Here is a 19,979-nt window from a genome sequence, read left to right on the forward strand (position 1 = left end):
GAAAAAAAAGGCTCCAGATTCAGAGTTTAGAGCAGGTGTAACAGGGGTGGATCATGATAACTGTGGAGCCTTCTCTTTCCTGGGGCCATTTTAAGTTGACATCTATGATGGGAAGTTCCCCACTCAGAGCCATGAGAACACCCTGTTATGTTCTAACCTACCAGACACATTTCCACAAAAATCTTGTCCTAAAATATATACATATAAATAAGTAAATAAAAATTAGATCACACACTTGTTTCAAATCTGGTGTATTGGGAAATGCAGAATGTTATCTGCACATTAAAAGAGTAAAAACACAAAAAGGGAGCAAAATCTATCAAATATTTTACCGACTCGAAGTTAGTTTTTACCCCTCCGCCAATTGGTTTTTGTTTGTTTGTTTGTTTATTTCGAATATAACAATAAAACCAAACAACAAAAAGATTTATATAAAAAGGAAGTAAAACATTAAAAAAAAAAGTGGGATGAAGTTTAGGGGTATTGTTATCGTTTTGTCGTCTGTCTATTTAACAACATAACCACATGTTTAATTCTAATTCTCTATTTATATAAATGTTTATATAAATACTAAATTTCTCATTTGCCTTTATATTTAATTTCTCACTTGTTTTTTTTTTTCCTACCTGTCTTTGTCTGTGCACTTGTGTGTTGTATGTTGTTGCTTTTAACTATGAAACTTCCCCATGGTGGGATCAATAAAATCTTATCTTATCTTATCTTATCTTATCTTATCCTATCTTATCTTATCTATTGTTCATTGTGTATCATGTATGTGTTTTATGTTGTTTGGACTTTGTATGGCTTCACCGTTGGCCAGGTCTCCCCTTCAAAAGAGATTTCTAATCTCAATGGGACTTCATGGTTAAATGAAGGTAAAATAAATTATCTTATCTTATCTTATCTTATCTCATCTTGTCTCACTATCTTACCTTACCTTATCTTATCTTATCTCATCTTATCTCATCTTGTCTCATCTCATCTCATCTTCTCTTGTCTCGTCGTATCGTATCGTATCTTATCTTATCTTATCTTACCTTATCTTATCCTATCTTATCTTATCTATTGTTCATTGTGTATCATGTATGTGTTTTATGTTGTTTGGACTTTGTATGGCTTCACTGTTGGCCAGGTCTCCCCTTCAAAAGAGATTTCTAATCTCAATGGGACTTCATGGTTAAATGAAGGTAAAATAAAGTATCTTATCTTATCTTATCTCATCTTATCTCACTATCTTACCTTACCTTATCTTATCTTATCTCATCTTATCTTATCTCATCTTGTCTCATCTCATCTCATCTTCTCTCATCTTATCTTATCTTATCTTATCTTATCTTATCTTATCTTATCTTATCTTATCTTATCTTATCTTATCTTATCTTATCTTATCTTATCTTATCTTATCTTATCTTACCTTACCTTACCTTACCTTACCTTACCTTACCTTACCTTATCTTATCTTATCTCATCTTGTCTCATTATCTTATCTTACCTTATCTCATCTCATCTCATCTCATCTTATCTCATCATGTGAAGAATGCATTGACATAACTGCATCAAATCTATACTGTGGATGCATCTTGGCATGGAGCAGAAGCCTCTTGAAAATAAGTGACCTTGACCTACTTTTTTAAGTTCAAATGCCAACATGTCTTTTCAGCAACGTAATCGCATCATCTGAAACATGCATTGAGATTTCCGCAACAAATTTACACTAAGACATTCTAATCTAAATCACAGGGCAGTGACTTTCAACAGAATCTCACACTATATATACACACTATAATGACGTAAGAGTTCTCAATGCATTATTAATCGTTTTTACGGCTGCACAGTGGTCCAGATGTTACCACTGTCATTTCACAGCGAGAAGGTACTGGGTTCAAAGTTTGCAAGTTTTCAAAATGTTTGCAAAGGTTTCTTGAGTTTTCTCCCCCCAGTTCAAAGACACGCAGGTTAAGTGAACTGGAAACTCTAAATTCCCTGTAGGAAGGACTGTGTTTTTCTGTCTCTGTGTAAGCCGAGAGATAGACTGGCAACCTGTCAAGGCTGTGCTCATCGTCTCATCCAGTCTGTGCTGGGTGAGGCTCATATAAGTTATAGAGAAAGGAAAAATCAACTCATTGATGTATAATAACTCACAGTTCTTACAGCTTTAAATCCAGAGTTGCATCAAAGACATTGAAAGTGCTGACACTTGATGAAAACACAGCGCTGCCCTCTAAATGTCACCCTAAATAGTGGCTCTAATGTACCTTGCTTCAGCAGCTGATGAAGCAAACAATCTGTGACCCATGTGTCATTAACACCGGTACTGTCCTTTAATGTTTAATTGAACATAAATGAACAAGCACAATATTTAATTACCATCAATGATGCACTTCCCTAAAGAGCCGCGGACGTTTGCTAAAAATAAGAACTCTTATGAGACAAACATCACCTGGCCACCAAAATGCTCTGCTCATAGGATCCTAGTCTGTACAAGCAGCAAAAGGTTCCAGATTGCCAGACACACAACCAGTGCGGTGCCAACAACACAAGACTCCCGGGAACTGTCCATCAGCGAATGTAAATTTAGACTCAGCCGGTGAGGCACAATAAGCAATTACTGGAAAATTATATTAATGAGAGTTTCATAATATAATATTTGCACAATTTGGTTCCATTGTTGTGTTCTGGCAATGAGCTTAGAGATTTTACTCAGCTGTCAATCAAAGTCCAAGCCTTTAAACTGATAAAATGAATAATGTGACTAAGACTCTGGCTGTACCTTACATTTGGAGATGCACACTGTCAAAATAAAAATAATTTACACCGTCGCCTATGATGTTGAAATACTTTGTTTTCAGACACATTCCTCTTTTATTTCCTATTTATGCACGTCAGTATTCACTGGAATTCTCAATATCAGGTCGAAAGAGGTGTATGTGCAAGTGAATCAGGCAATCGTTCAGCTGAAAAAAAAAGTAAATATACCTATAACAGAGATAGTGAAAACAGTTTGGCACCATTTTAAAAAGAAAGAATCCACTGGTACATACAGAAAGACCTGGAATATGACTTATGACTGTAAAATAATGATTAGAAAAACAGAAATGACTGTGTGTAAATCTGTTAAAGAACAGACATTTTAAGTTGGCAATTGTATTTTCTGCCAATAATCTATACCATAATACTGGAAGGTCTCAGAGCTTCTGTGTGTGTGTGTGTGTCGGCACAATTCTGACACATTGAGACATTTTTAACTGGCCAATTTGGTACCTATGGTTGAGGAATAGCCCCATCTCCACATTAAATACCTCGGCAAGTTGATAGGACCAATATTTTTTGGACGTATTAGTTAATTTGCCTGCAACCATACGGCCTGTGCATAACTTGTATGTACTGAGTGACATTAGAGAGAGAGAGAGAGAGAGAGAGAGAGAGAGAGAGAGAGAGAGAGAGAGAGAGAGAGAGAGAGAGAGAGAGAGAGAGAGATAGGTGAGGTACATCCCAGTGCTCATGGAGAACTCCCACCACCACCACCTCACAATTTCACTCTGCAGGCACACCTGGGTATTAATACTGTATATTAATTGTCATTTACATTTTAAAGCAGTGTTTTTCAACCTTGGGGTTGGGATCCCACGTTAAGTTGCCTGGAATTCAAATGGGGTCACCTGCAGTTTCTAGTAATTGATTAAAAAAAAAATTTCTAATAAAAAATATGTTGTAATGATTCAATATATGTGTCATTGTAATTAAAACACCACACATTTTTACTTATAAAAATTTTATAAAGGTGCTCTATATACATTATATAGCCTAAATGTTGTCTAAAATTAATGTCTATTTGTGACGTAGTATAACAAACTATTACATGATTGAAAACAAATTCATTTTAGCAAAAAAAAAAAAAAAAAAAAAGTCTCTGTTTTGAATGTCTGGGGTCACCATTAATATGTGATGTTAAAATGGGGTCCCAAGCCAAAAAAGGTTGGGAACCACAGTTTTGAAGAATGATTTACCAAAACAGTTTTTGTGTCACTACTTATAAAATATAGACTAACATCTTTTCCCAAAAGTCTGCTCTCCGCAGCATAAAAACCACATCTACAACCTGTGGTTCCCCATGGATCACATACTAGTGATATAATAATTACTGATAAACGAGCATATTCGCTTGTATAGCAGCAATTATTTAAAAAAAAAAGAAATGACTATCTGTAAGTCTATTAAAAAACAGACTTTTTTTGGACAGTAATTGCATTTTCTGACAAACCTAACCCCAGCCCTGCATTTGAATACCATATGTACACTGTGTTATAATGTTGTGTTCAGTCACATTCTTCTTTTTATTCCTATTTATACACATCAATAATTATCTTTGACCAGGTACAATGATTACATACTGACTGTCAGTTACACTTTATCTAGCAATAGTAAATCACATTATCACAAACATTCCATGAAAAGAGGTAGAATCATTTTATTCCAACTGTATGGGCAATAGTGTATTCTGACTTTAGACAAGTATAATATGTGGAAAAGTAAAAAAAAAAAAAAAAAAAAAAAAAAAAATAAGTATGACAACAGAAAATCTATACTTAGTGGAGACTCATGTGATTAATTAAATAAAGCTGGCTTCTGTGGACCTCAGGCAGGTTTTCCACACAGTGAAGGTGCCCCGCTGGCAAATGCTAATCACCTTTGGTTTTCACCATGTACTAAAACTGCCCGAGGGGTCTTGGCCTTGGACTCTAGGCTACATACAGTAGCTGCACAAAAGGTTTAAAAGGTCTGCTGCCACAGTAAAGACATTACTTAAATGCTATTACTAAGCTGGATTTTGGTCCATACATACCTGTAGGACATTGGCATTTGTAGTGTCCCTCCAAGTCAGTGCATGTGCCATTGTTCCGACAGGGGCTGGAGTCGCACTCGTTGATCTCAGTCTCACAGTTTGTTCCTTAAAGGAGAGTTTAAAAAATATTAGGACAATTGGGTTTGTAGCATTGTTTTTTTATTAAATATATATAATTGCATCTGAAGCTTGAAAATAGGTCTGGCTTTAAACTAAACTTGTTTCCTTACAATGCTATTGAATTTCTCTCTGGAAATAGCAAGTCAGTCAATATCCAAAGAGTCATTATGGGATAATTTGCTTTATTTTGCACCCACTCATATCTTTAATGTAAATGTAAATTATCGTTCTTAAATGTAAATTACTGTCGGCTTTGACTGACAGGTGTGTTTGACGACTCAACTGTCAGCAGAATCAGACTTTCATGGCATCTTTTTATTAAATAAAATGCTTTTTTGCACTTGACAGTTCTATTACGGTTGTAGTTTATAAGGTACATTAACTGTGCCATCAAATGACTACAGAACACATATTAAGTTTCATGGATCTTCCCTCCTTCTGTCAAACAGTTGGTGGTAACATAAGATCAGAATAACATGAGAAAAACCCAGTGTTCCTGTATTCATACAATTTATCAATCAGTAAATATAGTCACTTCAAATTATCCAATCCAATCCAATCCAACTTTATTTGTAAAGCACTTTAAAATAACCACAGTGGACCAAAGTGCTGCACAGAAGAATAATTAAAACCAAAATAGAAGAATAAAATACAGAATAGATTTAAAGACAGAAACTGTACAAAAAAGAAAAAAATTGCTATACAGAAGAATAAATGAAACCTGAATAGAAGAATAAAATACAAGAATAGATTAAAAAAACATAAAAAGCCACACAATTAAAAACAACAAAATAACTATTATTGTCCTACTCAGCACATAGCACCATCTACTTATCAATTTATTTATTTATCAGCGTAATCTGAAATCATCATTCACAATACCTGATTCTCCTTGTATTGTGGGTTTTAGATTAGATTTATTGTAATTGTTTTTTAGTCATGACATGACACGATGCGCTAATTGTTTTTTTGTTTTTCTCTTTATTTTAGTTCAGATTGTTCTGGATATTTGCATGCAGGCTAAAGATAAATGTGGCCTTTTATCCACACAAAAAGAAAATAACAAAGTAGTGTTATTTCTCATTCACTTCATTCCATCACTTCTTGCACTTTCCTTGCTCCACCCTTTTGTCTCCATATTGTCACTTTTGGCTTAAAAAAGTCAAGCTGGTAACATCCAAAAAGCAAATTAATGGGTACATCGACTTCTGGAGAGACAACAAGCTCTTTATGTGTCTTTTTGTCCTGTATTCAATGGAAGATGCCTGGAAGTCATTGGGTTTATTTGTTACTGAAACAATTAAAGATTTAAGCAGATCTTCTCCAACATGGTGCAGGATTTGGATGTGGACTTTAGGAAGAGTAAATAAAGATGCTTGCAGAGTGTACCATATGCTGGACAGGCTCACTTTCTCGTTAAACAAAAAAAACCCCCAAAACAACAGACACTTAATAATGAGCTCTGTCCTGGCTGAAGTGAGCAGATGAGGCGGGGGATGCATGTTTCTTGATAGAGATTTGTTTGGTGCTCAGCTGCTTCAGCAGCTGCTAGTTCTGCTGCTGTGGTTGGGGGTGGGTGTCTTCCGGTGCAGGTTATTAATTTAAAATGCCCTATCATCAATAACAGAGCAGCAATGACATGAAGTGAAAATCCCTTCTTGACAGCAGCAACCTCACGCTATAGCACAAACACCATGATTGATATCATCTGCACAGTAGTTGCTACAGGTCATTATATACAAAATCTGCCATGCTGTGCAGCAGCAAATTATACGAATTTGTCCTACTAAAATCTGAGAAACGCCTTTCTTCATTTATGCTTCTGAACAGAATCAGTTATGCATTAATGCAGTATTGTTTATGAGACTTTAATGCTAATATGGTGGTTAAGCAGCAAAATATGGAAACATACAAGTATTGTTGCATTGTAAATATACGTGTTATATATTTATATTGCATGTGTTAAATGTCACTGGTGTGTTTGGGGGGTTTTGTGGGCTTTTAATTTATTTATTTTTTTTACTTTTTATTTTAATTTTTTAAATCATTTTTACAGTGCAGTGACAACAACAGCAAACACAAAACAACAATGGAGGGGTGCTGTTCCTTATGCACTCGTCTGCTTTTCCCTATCAGATCTGGTACCAAGAATTAGTGTCCTTGAATAGACCTGCAACTGATTAATCGACTCAAAGTGATCCAAAAAAATCATTCAACTACAGTTCTCCCAAATCAAAGCTTTGTTTCCTTCATTTCTCTGCTGTTAAACATTGGTTCCACTGTTGTGTTTCACACGGACGCTTATCGTGACGCACAAAGAAGCTGCGATTCAGGAAAACTGCTATAGAATATCTCCCTTCAATCAATTTGAGTCGATTAATCGAATCAGGACTTTTTGCATTGACTTCAAGTACCTAGTCAATTAATCGGTAGCAGCTCTATCCTTGAATATGGTCAGTTTCTCCTATCTTCGCTTAAAAGTTCCCACCTTAATCCTCAGATGAAATGTTAATTTTTCCATGGTATGTATGTATTTCCTCTATCATGTCCAGCCATTGCTGTTGTTGAAGAGAGACCCTTGATTTATTATTAATTCTTGTTGATTTTATTCATTAGTTTAGCTGTTTTTGTTCATTTTGTTGCTTATTTTATTCTTTTACTTTATTCTATGTAAATGTTTTGCTTATTTTTTTCCACATTATTATTTTGTAGGTTGTAAGGGCAAAGAAGGGGGTCACTTTTTAACTAGTTCCTTGTGACAACCTTTTTGCAGTTGACTTAATAGAGCTTTTAATTTTAACGCAATATTCTCTCTTGTGCACATTCATTACTTATCTCCATGTTCCAAGTAAATACTGTAGATTTTCATGAAAACCCGCCAGTATCTTGTTACATATTTGCGATTACCTCTACACTTGCAAATCAGTATAATTCATAGGCTAAAAAAAAAAGAAGCACCTGTATACATGAGACCAGCACAATACATGGTAAAAGTTGTTGTCCAGTGAAAAATAAAGCCTTACCGGATGTAAGCAGAAAGCCGGGGTTTGAGTAATGCATCCTGAGTTATGATCTATGATAGAGTACAGTGGGGTTTCTGGGCTAAGCTGGAAATTAAATTGGCCTTTCTATGCTGCGAGGCTCAGAATTCCAAAGCAAAAATCCCAAGATGCTAGAAAATGATGAATTCTATCAGTCACTAAGACCTGCCATGGTAGAAGAGACAATTTTCCATTACTGAAGTGGCAACAGATTTCAGCTTTGAACTGAGGGAAAAAATCATGTTCATGTAGTGCTATGTAAGGGCTTGTCTGACTGACAGGTGAGTGTGTCGGGACTTCAGGCTAGATGGGGAAATATGCTATGGGCCACAAGCTGAGAGCGCTATGGAGGAAAAAAAAAAAATCACATTCACAGGTAGTTTAAGCAATAGAACAAAAGAAAAACAATATTGTCGTACATCAGTAACCCTTACAGAATAAACCACTGTTATTCAGCAAGTGCAATATCCCACAGTGTCACTTTTCTGTCAAATATATTGAGTCTTGGTATTATGAGTATAAAAATGATATACTGAGGAGGTGTCCAAATTAATGCATGACAGCAGCTAAACAGCCGACCTGCCCCTGTGTGTTTATGTTCTTCACAAAAGCAGGCCCTGAGGCAATGACAGCTTTGGAAATAATTATTTCTAATGCTTGTGACTTTTTTTTTTTTTTTTTTGGAGAAATTCAAAACAAAACATCATCACTGATAACTTTGTTGGAATTTTAAAGAGGTTAAAAAATGAAAGCAATTTATAATAGACATGATAATGATAAAATATTTATAAAAACATAGAATATTAAAATAATAAACCATAATTTTACACTAGATCACAGGTGTCAAACATGCGGCCCGGGGGTCAAATCCGGCCCACCAAAGGGTCCAGTCCGGCCCTTGGGATGAATGTGTGAAATGCAAAAATTACACTGAACATATTAACAAGCCTTTTAGTTCAGGTTCCACATCCAGACTAATGGAATCTCAAGTGGGCAGGATTCAGTAAAATACTATCATAATAACCTATAAATAATGAATACTCCAAATTTTTCTCTTTGTAAATGTAAATATATTCATGCATTTACACTAAAACAAAGTATTATTTTGCAAAAAAATGTGAATAACCTGAACAAATATATGAACAACCTAAAATGTCTTAAAAGAAGTAGAATTTTAACAATATTCTGCCTGTTACTAAATGATTTGTGTATTTGTAGATCCACTGTGATCTGTAAATTATAATGTACATGCGAAAATGATAAACTGAGGCAGAATATTGTTAGAATTACACTAATTTTTTCAGATTGTTCATGTTATTCACATCTTTTGAAAGGATAGTTTGTCGATGTAAACTTTTTCATAATGTACATTTACTTTTTTTGCTCTAAAACATACAGAAAAGTTTGCAGTTGACATTATTTATATATTATTACGTTATTATTTTACTGGTTCGGCCCACTTCAGATCAAATTTAGCTGAACGTGGCCCCTGAACTAAAATGAGTTTGACACCCCTGCACGAGATGATCAAAAACACTTTTGAGACGCCATTGTTATTTCCATTAGCTGCACATCCTGTAAGGTTAAGACAATCCAAAGTAATTATTGATCAAACCATGGCTCTGTTGGTAGAGCAGGTCCGAATGACCAAAGGGGCGGCGGTTTGAATCCTGCCTTTGACTGTCCACGTGTTAAAGTGTCCTTAGGCAAGACACTGAACCCTAAATTGCTCCCAGTAGGGCCTGGCAGTGCCTTGCATGACAGCAGCCGCCCACTGGTGTATGAGTGTGAATGTGAGGATTTGTAAAGCCTTTTGAGCACCATAAAAGTGTGGAAAAGTGCTATATAAGTACCAACCATTTACCATTTATATTGAGGAGAAGATGGGCATTTTGGTGCCTTATGAATCAGGGTACAATGTGTCATGCTAAGCAACTTGGAAACAGCAAAACAGAAGAAAATGCAGCATTATTCCACCAAGATCCAGAAATAAAGAGGCAGAAAACCCATTTCCAATAATTATTACCAAAGCTCTTGCCTGAAACTATCAATTGGAACATTTTTTGGGTCTTTTTTTAACGCTTTTATAAATCTCATACTCTGCAGAAACCCCCTTTGTTTTTATGTCAATCCCTTATTTCCATGTGTTTTTAGAACAGTTCCCATTTCCCATTCATATTAAGGAGAAGATGGACATTTTAGTGCCTTATGAATCAAGGTACAGTGTGTCACACTAAGCAACTTGGAAACAGCAAAACAGATGAAAATGCAGCATTATTCCACCAAGATCCACAAATAAAGAGGCAGAAAACCCATTTCCAATAATCATTCCAATAATTATTACCAAAGCTCTCACCTGAAACTATCAATTAGAACATTTTTTGGGTCTTTTTTTAACGCTTTTATAAATCTCATATTCTGCAGAAACCCCCTTTGTTTTTATGTCTATCCCTTATTTTTTCCATGTGTTTTTAGAACAGTTCCCATTTACCATTCATATCAAGGAGAAGATGGACATTTTAATGCCTTATGAATCAAGGTACAGTGTGTCACACTAAGCAACTTGGAAACAGCAAAACAGCAGAAAATGCAGCATTATTCCACCAAGATCCGGAAATAAAGAGGCAGAAAACCCATTTCCAATAATTATTACCAAAGCTCTCGCCTGAAACTATCAATTGGAACATTTTTTGGGTCTTTTTTTAACGCTTTTATAAATCTTATACTCTGCAGAAACCCCCTTTGTTTTTATGTCTATCCCTTATTTTTTCCATGTGTTTTTAGAACAGTTCCCATTTACCATTCATATTAAGGAGAAGACGGACATTTTGGTGCCTTATGAATCAAGGTACAGTGTGTCACACTAAGCAACTTGGAAAGAGCAAAACAGAAGAAAATGCAGCATTTTTCCACCAAGATCCACAAATGAAGAGGTAGAAAACCCATTACCAATAATTATTCCAATAATTATTACCAAAGCTCTCATCTGACACTATCAATTAGAACATTTTTTGGGGCTTTTTTTTTTTTTTTTTTTTAAAGCACAGAGTATAAAAAGGGAAAACCCATTAATAAATCTCATACTCTGCAGAAACCCCTTTTGTTTTTATGTCTTTCCCTTATTTCCATGTGTTTTTAGAACAGTTCCCATTTACCATTTATATTGAAGAGAAGATGGACATTTTGGTGCCTTATGAATCAGGGTACAATGTGTCACGCTAAGCAACTTGGAAACGTTAAGACAGAAGAAAATGCAGCATTATTCCACCAAGATCTAGAAATAAAGAGGCAGAAAACCCATTTTGCAATAATTATTACCAAACCTCTCACCTGAAACTATCAATTAGAACATTTTTTGGGGCTTTTTTTTTTTTTTTTTTTTTTTAAGCACAGAGTATAAAAAGGGAAAACCCATTAATAAATCTCATAGTCTGCAGAAACCCCCTTTGTTTTTATGTCTTTCCCTTATTTCCATGTGTTTTTAGAACAGTTCCCATTTACCATTTATATTGAGGAGAAGACAGACATTTTGGTGCCTTATGAATCAGGATACAATGTGTCACACTAAGCAACTTGGAAACAGCAAAACAGAAGAAAATGCAGCATTATTCCACCAAGATCCACAAATACAGAGGCAGAAAACCCATTTCCAATAATTATTACCAAAGCTCTCGCCTGAAACTATCAATTAGAACATTTTTTGGGTCTTTTTTTAACGCTTTTATAAATCTCATACTCTGCAGAAACCCCCTTTGTTTTTATGTATTTCCCTTATTTTTTCCATGTGTTTTTAGAACAGTTCCCATTTACCATTCATATTAAGGAGAAGATGGACATTTTAGTGCCTTATGAATCAAGGTACAGTGTGTCACACTAAGCAACTTGGAAACAGCAAAACAGAAGAAAATGCAGCATTATTCCACCAAGATCCACAAATGAAGAGGTAGAAAACCCATCACCAATAATTATTCCAATAATTATTACCAAAGCTCTCATCTGACACTATCAATTAGAACATTTTTTGGGGCTTTTTTTTTTTTTTTTTTTTTTTTTAAAGCACAGAGTATAAAAAGGGAAACCCCATTAATAAATCTCATACTCTGCAGAAACCCCTTTTGTTTTTATGTCTTTCCCTTATTTCCATGTGTTTTTAGAACAGTTCCCATTTACCGTTTATATTGAAGAGAAGACGGACATTTTGGTGCCTTATGAATCAGGGTACAATGTGTCATGCTAAGCAACTTGGAAACAGCAAAACAGAAGAAAATGCAGCATTATTCCACCAAGATCCAGAAATAAAGAGGTAGAAAACCCATTTCCAATAATTATTACCAAAGCTCTCACCTGAAACTATCAATTAGAACATTTTTTGGGTCTTTTTTTAACGCTTTTATAAATCTCATACTCTGCAGAAACCCCCTTTGTTTTTATGTATTTCCCTTATTTCCATGTGTTTTTAGAACAGTTCCCATTTACCATTCATATTAAGGAGAAGATGGACATTTTAGTGCCTTATGAATCAAGGTACAGTGTGTCACACTAAGCAACTTGGAAACAGCAAAACAGAAGAAAATGCAGCATTATTCCACAATGATCCACAAATGAAGAGGTAGAAAACACATTTCCAATAATTATTACCAAAGCTCTCACCTGACACCATTAATTAGAACGTTTTTGGGGCTTTTTTTTTTTTTAAGCATGGAGTATTAAAAAGGGAAAACCCATGAATAAATCTCATACTCTGTAGAAACCCCCTTTGTTTTTATGTCTTTCCCTTATTTCCATGTGTTTTTAGAACAGTTCCCATTGATAGCTTAACAAGTTTCGGTCATGTTCTGAGCTGGCAGCTAATTAGAAGGCGGTTTGCCAAAGTGCTTGGATTAAATGCAATCAGCAGCAGGCCTAAGAAATGTGAACCAGACAGGGTGACTGCTAAATAAGGATCAAGGTTTTTTAAAAAAACAACAATATCAGGACATCTGGTCTAAAAATCTCTTGGTTTGGCTTGTGATTTATATTTTGCGATACAACAGTGAGACTCCGTATTAGATTTTTTATAAAAATAGCATCTTTGTTTTTTTAATTAAGGCTTCCAGCATATTCATATATATAACAATTATGATGCTAGTTCTTATTTGTTCATCACCAGATAAAATACAAACGTGTTTCCTGAAGCTGTCCCATTCCACACACTGTAGGGTGTTTCTGTTTTTGCATAGGCAAGTCAGAGGTCAAAGGTCAGAGGTCAATCATAGGGCAGCAGCCTTCGACCTGGAAGTGATTCAGGCTTTTCTGATGTTTGTTACTGCAGATTCTTCAAACACATGCTGGGTTGATCCTAAAATTACTGGCTGAAAAGTGGCATCCTCTATCACTATGCTGACCCATGTGCAATAAGTGAACAGAGTGAAAAATGTTGGTTTTAACCCAGATCTGACCCCACTCCCCAGTTCCCAACACTGACTGCTCTCAGATATGACGAGTGCTGGGTTTGCTAGAAACAGGCTTGTTTTCATCTTATTTGTAGATAGAAAATACTCCAGTGAGAAATCATTATAGTGGAAGTAATTCTTTATTTTAACCCATAAAGACCCAACGCTATTTCTGGGCAGTTCCCAAATCACTTTTTTTTTTTTTTTAACTATTTAACCTTTCTTAAGTGATTTATCACCATTTATTATAAGATTATCCTCTTTATCTTGCATTTTTTAGTGAAAATCTAATATTTTCCTATTTTTAATTCACCGATCATGTAGATGTTCATTAAAGCTCAGATTAAAGTTGAGGTTTATTTTCTCAGAAACAGGGAAAACTGAAGAAAAAAGTGACTTTTTCAGCAAAGATATCAGTAACTGAACATAAAACAAGTGTCTCCATCCACTGTCATTGATCCAACTCCTTGGGTTTTACTAGTGAATAAATGCTGTAGAAGATGATAGTGTTTCCACGTTCACTATAGAATCCCTGAATGTCCAAATGGGTCATATCTGATGACCATGGAAAGATGAAAAACTGCATTTTACACCAATTATTTATATGTACTGATAGGATTAATAGATCAAAAGGTATTAAACAGTTTAGATCAGTAAATGATTTTGTTCAACAGCAGATGTTTGGGTCTTTATGGGTTAATTTGTTTAAGTAACAGAAAATGACAGTCTGGTGGTTTTGGTTTTGGTCGTTAGGTTAAGTATGTGTGTCCGCAACTTTCCTCAGGTCAAAATACATATTTGAGTGTTTTACATAATACATAAGATGCTCCAACTATACAGAAATAATCAATTGGAAAGAATGCATTTCCCTTGGTTGACATTAATGTTTAATGTATCTGCAGAGACATATTGTTTTTGATAGCATAATAAGACAACTGCACTTTTGGTTTTAAGCCTTTGTTATGCCACCTGCCTTAAAATGCCAACCAAAGACAAATGGATTTATAACGTACGAAATGCACTCAGCCTGAACTTTATATCTAATGTCTATGAATAAGTCTGACTCACTGTCTTTAAAGGACTAAAATATTCAGAAATGCCTCTATGTCATGTTCCCTTCACATCCCACATGAATGGGTATTTATTTATTTATTGCATCTGCATGATATCTACCTAAGAAAGTCTATAAATGTTAGCACGCAAAAACTTTTGTTCACGCCATGTAACTGTCAAACTATGCCAGTCAGACTTTTCCCGAATAGTAATCAGTCATTTTCTGCCCCTTGACCAACATTGCCACAAGGGTTTGTGCAAATTGATCCATTCATTGAGGTATCCTGCCAAAAGACAGACGGACAGACAGATGGAAAGGGGAGAAAAAAAAAGAAAATAAAGCAAAGTCATCTCACCTGTGAAGCCGAGGGGGCATTTGCAGACATATTGTGGGGGCGATGATGGCTGACTCGTTGTAATGCATGTGGCTCCGTTCAAGCAGCTGTTTAGGTTTGTCAGGCAGGCATCGGCCACATATTGACAAAACTCTCCAGTCCATCCTGGGGCACAGACACACTGCAACAATATAATACCATATTTGTCCTTTGGTAGTGGACCAGCACACATAACACAGAGATGTGAGATTTGCATTTTATTCTTTCTACATTGAATGGAAACATGGACATGAGATAAAAGATGGTTATTTTCACCATTAAGAGATTCTAACTCGTTTAACCTTGTGAAATATATACAAGGATTTATTCAGCATAATAATTCCCTGAAATAGTCTGAACTTACAATCATTATTACAATTACAATCACCCTTCACTGGTACTACTTGAAGATGCATTGCACGAATTGCTAATTAATATGGATAGGCTAGAGCGTCCTGGAAACCCTCCTATGGATGATTATGTAGTTATGGAAAATGAGTGAAAGGAATGACTGAATTTTAAACATATTTAACAAGTTCTGTAAGCATCACACAAAGACAGAAATCCTTGAAGTGAAACCAGTATAAATACTTACTCAATATGAGACATGAAAAATAAGCTATTTTCCAGAAGGTGAAGGTAATACCAAAATAACTGTATTTGTATATTCAGCAGTGAATAATAAAATTTTTCCATAAAACCTTTCAAAGAAATTGAAATAATCTTTATAAGAAAACAAGTTCCTTTAGTTGGAAGGTTGAAACATGGGTTTATTGGCTGTAAGGACATATTTAAAGTAGGGCTGGGCAAGTTAACGCGTTATTACCGCATTAAAGCGTTCATTAAATAATGCCGACAACTTGTTTAATATCCCATTAACCCTCCGGTATCCCGTCCAGCTAGGCCCTTACTAAGCACCAAGTTTGCCTTTTTCGCACACTTGTGCAATAATGTCAAAAAATTTTTTCATACAGTTTGTTTTTGATTCTTTTACATTTTTTTCTATTTCATCAACTTGAGCCGTAAATAAAAATACCAAATACTCAATAATTGTCACATTTTTTTTACCCTTTAAATACCATGTTTGTAATGTAAACAAACCATTTTTTTGGATGCAAAACACACAAAAAAATAATTTTTTTCAATATACTACATAAAAAGTGGATCACATATTATTTGATTTTTGCAGCCTGGTATATGTCAATGATTAACAGTGACACTGGTTAATTTGCATTATTATTTTTGGCGCTGGGTCAAATGTTCAAAAATACTAGCATCTGTCACCAAGTGTGCCAAAAAGGCACACCTATAAATCAAACTATTAAATATTATATACTGATTTATTTTTCTGCTCTAATATGATTTTATTTTTTTAAATCAAGGTCAGCCCTAATCCTACATATCAAATAGAAGAAACAGTGCATTTTAGGCACACTTGGGAGACAGATGCTAGTCTAGTAATTTTCTTTTGTTTACAATGTGCAAATTTTAGTTGGTGGCCTGAATTTTAAACATCATGCAAAAATGAACAACTTTTGAATTCTAACATTATTTAAATTGTGAAAAATTATATGAAGATTTTTAACATGAAGTGCAAAGCGTGCCTAAAAGGCGCACCCGGATACCGGAGGGTTAATGCTGTTCTGCCTTTCAAGCAAGTCCTAGTTCATTTATACATATGGACTCTTATTTTGAAACTCATGCTTTTATTTTGGCACTCCACATGCAGGTGCTCTGTGTGAACTGTGCACGAGCTGAGAGAAGAGTGAGCGAACTTTCCAAGTAATGCTGAATCAAACTTTGTTTAACTCCTGCAGAAGCAACGGCTGTATGTATCAATCATTCTATTGTTTGCTAAATAATTTCACATGCAAACGTGCCGTTAGACGTTATTTTGGATGTGTTTATTACAATGTGTTATTAACATGTTTACGCTAATTCGTTTATGCTAGCAGTCGCAGATGGGGTGCTAATTCTTTATGCGGGTTCATGTAGTGACTAGCTCAGCAGACAGACAACAGGTTTCCCAAGAAAAGCCCAAAACTTCTCTCCAAATCTGTTACTGTAGACTCACTGTAAAACTGCAACATACATACAAAATATGTCTCGGTTCTGTTCACTGCCTTAGTATATTTACATGGCATTATACATTTAAATGAATGGGGAAAAGATTGCTAGCTCGATGCTAACTTGAATGGGAAAATCCATAGACACGCTAACGATTAGCATTTACAGATTAATTTAAGATTTACAACGTCTTTTTATCCAGCAACAAAGGTTCACGTCAGAGATATTTGATACTATACATTCTTACAACAACTGAACATAAAATACTCACAGGCAAACATTTTTGAGCCATACAAACAGAGTGAAAGAAACGTGTCCTTTAGTTCCTTCTTACGTCTGAACTGACTACGGGAACACCGCAAGGACAAAACATACGTTAGTGCAACTTATTCCGACCACTAGAGGGCCTCCTTTGCTTGCTTTTAACAACTGAACATTACATATTATTGGGCTTATTAGTATTAGTACTGATTAGTGGGCTTAAGACTCCTGTCAGTCACTCACAAGTGGAAATAAACTGGTGGGGACATAAACATGGAGAAAAATAGCAGGCTTTTATGAGGACATTTTCATTTTAAATGTCTTCAGATGGTTTAGTGATTTAATGATTTATTCCGAACATGCAATGAAATTTAACATATATGCACTTGCAAAACATACATAATAATACAAATATCAAGAATCATAACAATCTTAGTCAGAAGAAAAGCACAATAATTCCATTTGCATGCCCAAAAAGGGGTTGGAAGAAGTATAAATTATTTAATAGTGGTGGGGTTGAGAAGGACACAGTTGTTTGGAAGCACTGCAATGTGGAATTATTTTTTATCACCGGAGTACTTCGAGTCTGAAATATCACTTAAAGGCAATACGCACTGTTGATGCCGGCACCCCCCCCAAATATAACTATGCGATTAATCGCAATTAATCGCAGAAATCCACACAGTTAATTGCGATAAAAAATTTGAATCGCTGCCCAGCACTAATTTAGAGATTTAATGAAGTCCATTATTGTGCAGGGCTAATGCTACACATACCAAATAAAGCATAAATTTTTTTAAAACAATTACATGAAATATCCATTTCTGACGATTAAAGATTAGTTGTTATGGAAAAAAAAAAAAAAAAAAAAATATATATATATATATATATATATATATATATATATATATATATATATTTATTTTATTTTATTTTTTTTTTTACTACTTTCATTTCAAACATGCATACATGTTCCAAATTATCCAGTTTCTTGGATATTCAGTAAAAATTTCAAGACAGTCCAGTGAAAAAAAATAAGTTGAAAAAAATAAGTCATTAGTAAGGTTTGGAATCCACACACTAATGATGAAATTTATCTCTGAGGCCAAACTTCAAAAATTCAGAACTACAAAAATGATATGGAGTAGAAGTAGAGGATTTTGGTTATTAGAAGTTTTTCTGAGTTTTTTTCTTCTTCCCAAGAAAATCTATGGCAACAACTGGGAGGTCCTGTGTGCGATGGTATAGAATGGCCCTATAATGATTTTTTATTTAACTTTTTTGTGTGCAGAGGCGTAGAAACTTGGCAATACAACAGCAAATCTATCCCGAAGGCTTAATACTCTTCACCACTGACAACAAGTGAGCGGTACGTTTACAGCAGTATTCTGTTAATAAAATGTTTTTATTGGAAGGAGAAAAAAAAGATTTGTATTCTTTCCCTACAGGACCATCTTCAGAGTAAATGAATGAAGAGAACCGCTCAAAATAAACATTTGAAAAAATATATATTATATCGTTTGGACAGTAAAAACAAAAGTAAATAATAATACAGTGTTAGTGTGAAAAGAGGGAAATGACCCATTTGCATTGAGCAACCATTTGTGATTATGTGTGACCCGGGTTTGAGGGACACCTACAGTAGCATCTAAAAGTGGATTTTAGATTAAGAACAGTCTCTGTGGTCTAATGGAACACGACTGATGGAGAATAATTAGGAGCTATGGGGCATTACGGAGCAGTCTCAGGTGTTGTAAGGAGAAAAAAAAAAAAATACGTTTGAGAAGACAGAGCAATAGAGAGGCAAATTAGACCAGAACCTGTCTGTCTGAGCAGTGCGTCCACATACTCACAATGATTAATGGGCCGGAATTGGATTACTGCTGTCTGTAGACGTATTCAACCACTGACGCTTCTGTTGTTCTCCTTTTCTTTCTATTAATGACATGTTTTGTTATGCATAGAACTTAAGAGACCAAAGATGACGCTGTGACACGAAGCAGCCCATTTTATGTTTAAAACCTGATGCACTCTCTATAGCACTGTTGAAATTTTCTGGATTGAAAGACAAAGGACAAAGTGATTTGCAGCTTAATGGTGTTAATACCCACCGAAAGGCTTTATAGCAGTGGTTCCCAACCTTTTTTGACCCCATTTTAACGTCACAAATTACTGGCGACCCCAGACATTCAAAACAGAGACTGATTTTTTCTGCTAAAATGTATTTGTTTTTGATCATGTAATAGTTTATATTGCAAATAAACGTTAATTTTAGATGACATTTAGCCTATATAATGTATATTATTATGGATGGGGGCAGAAAAGCCAGGTTGAGATTACTGCACAAAGTGAGAATTTTATTTTCCTTGGTCAGGATATGTCGAGGCTGCAAATTAATACTGAAAAAACAATAACTCAAATTGAATTATGAAAGAGCTGCAGCATCTTAAAAGAACCACAATGAACATTTGAAAGATAAACAGAACCACAGTGCTTCAGTTTCAGCTTCAGACTTTGTCATGTCTTTTATGTATTGTGATTGTCTCTCTCAACTCACCATATATTTTTTATTAGTAAGTTTTTATTTTTATTTTTATCAATTACTGGAAATTTCAGGCAACCCCATTTGAATTCCAGGTTGACCCCACAAGGGGTCCCGACCCCAAGGTTGAAAAACACTGCTTTATAGAGTTAGCTTTTGTATATTTCAGTAGTTTTAGTAGTACTTTAGTAGCATATTTATATTTAATATTTTATCCTGCAGCATTTTACATATGCCTACATTTTT

The 19,979-nt window shown here is 35.0% G+C and overlaps 1 protein-coding gene across 1 annotated transcript in view; it reads right to left on the minus strand.

The window, feature by feature from the left end:
- The window catches only part of eys (eyes shut homolog), a 348,044-nt gene that overhangs the window by 290,996 nt on the left and 37,069 nt on the right, over nt 1–19,979 (minus strand). The window contains 2 exon segments of the mRNA XM_030156655.1: nt 4,844–4,948; nt 14,846–15,005. Of these exon segments, the coding sequence (XP_030012515.1) occupies nt 4,844–4,948; nt 14,846–15,005 (265 nt within the window).

Source organism: Sphaeramia orbicularis, chromosome 15 (assembly GCF_902148855.1).
Source record: "Sphaeramia orbicularis chromosome 15, fSphaOr1.1, whole genome shotgun sequence".
Taxonomy (NCBI): Eukaryota; Metazoa; Chordata; class Actinopteri; order Kurtiformes; family Apogonidae; genus Sphaeramia; species Sphaeramia orbicularis.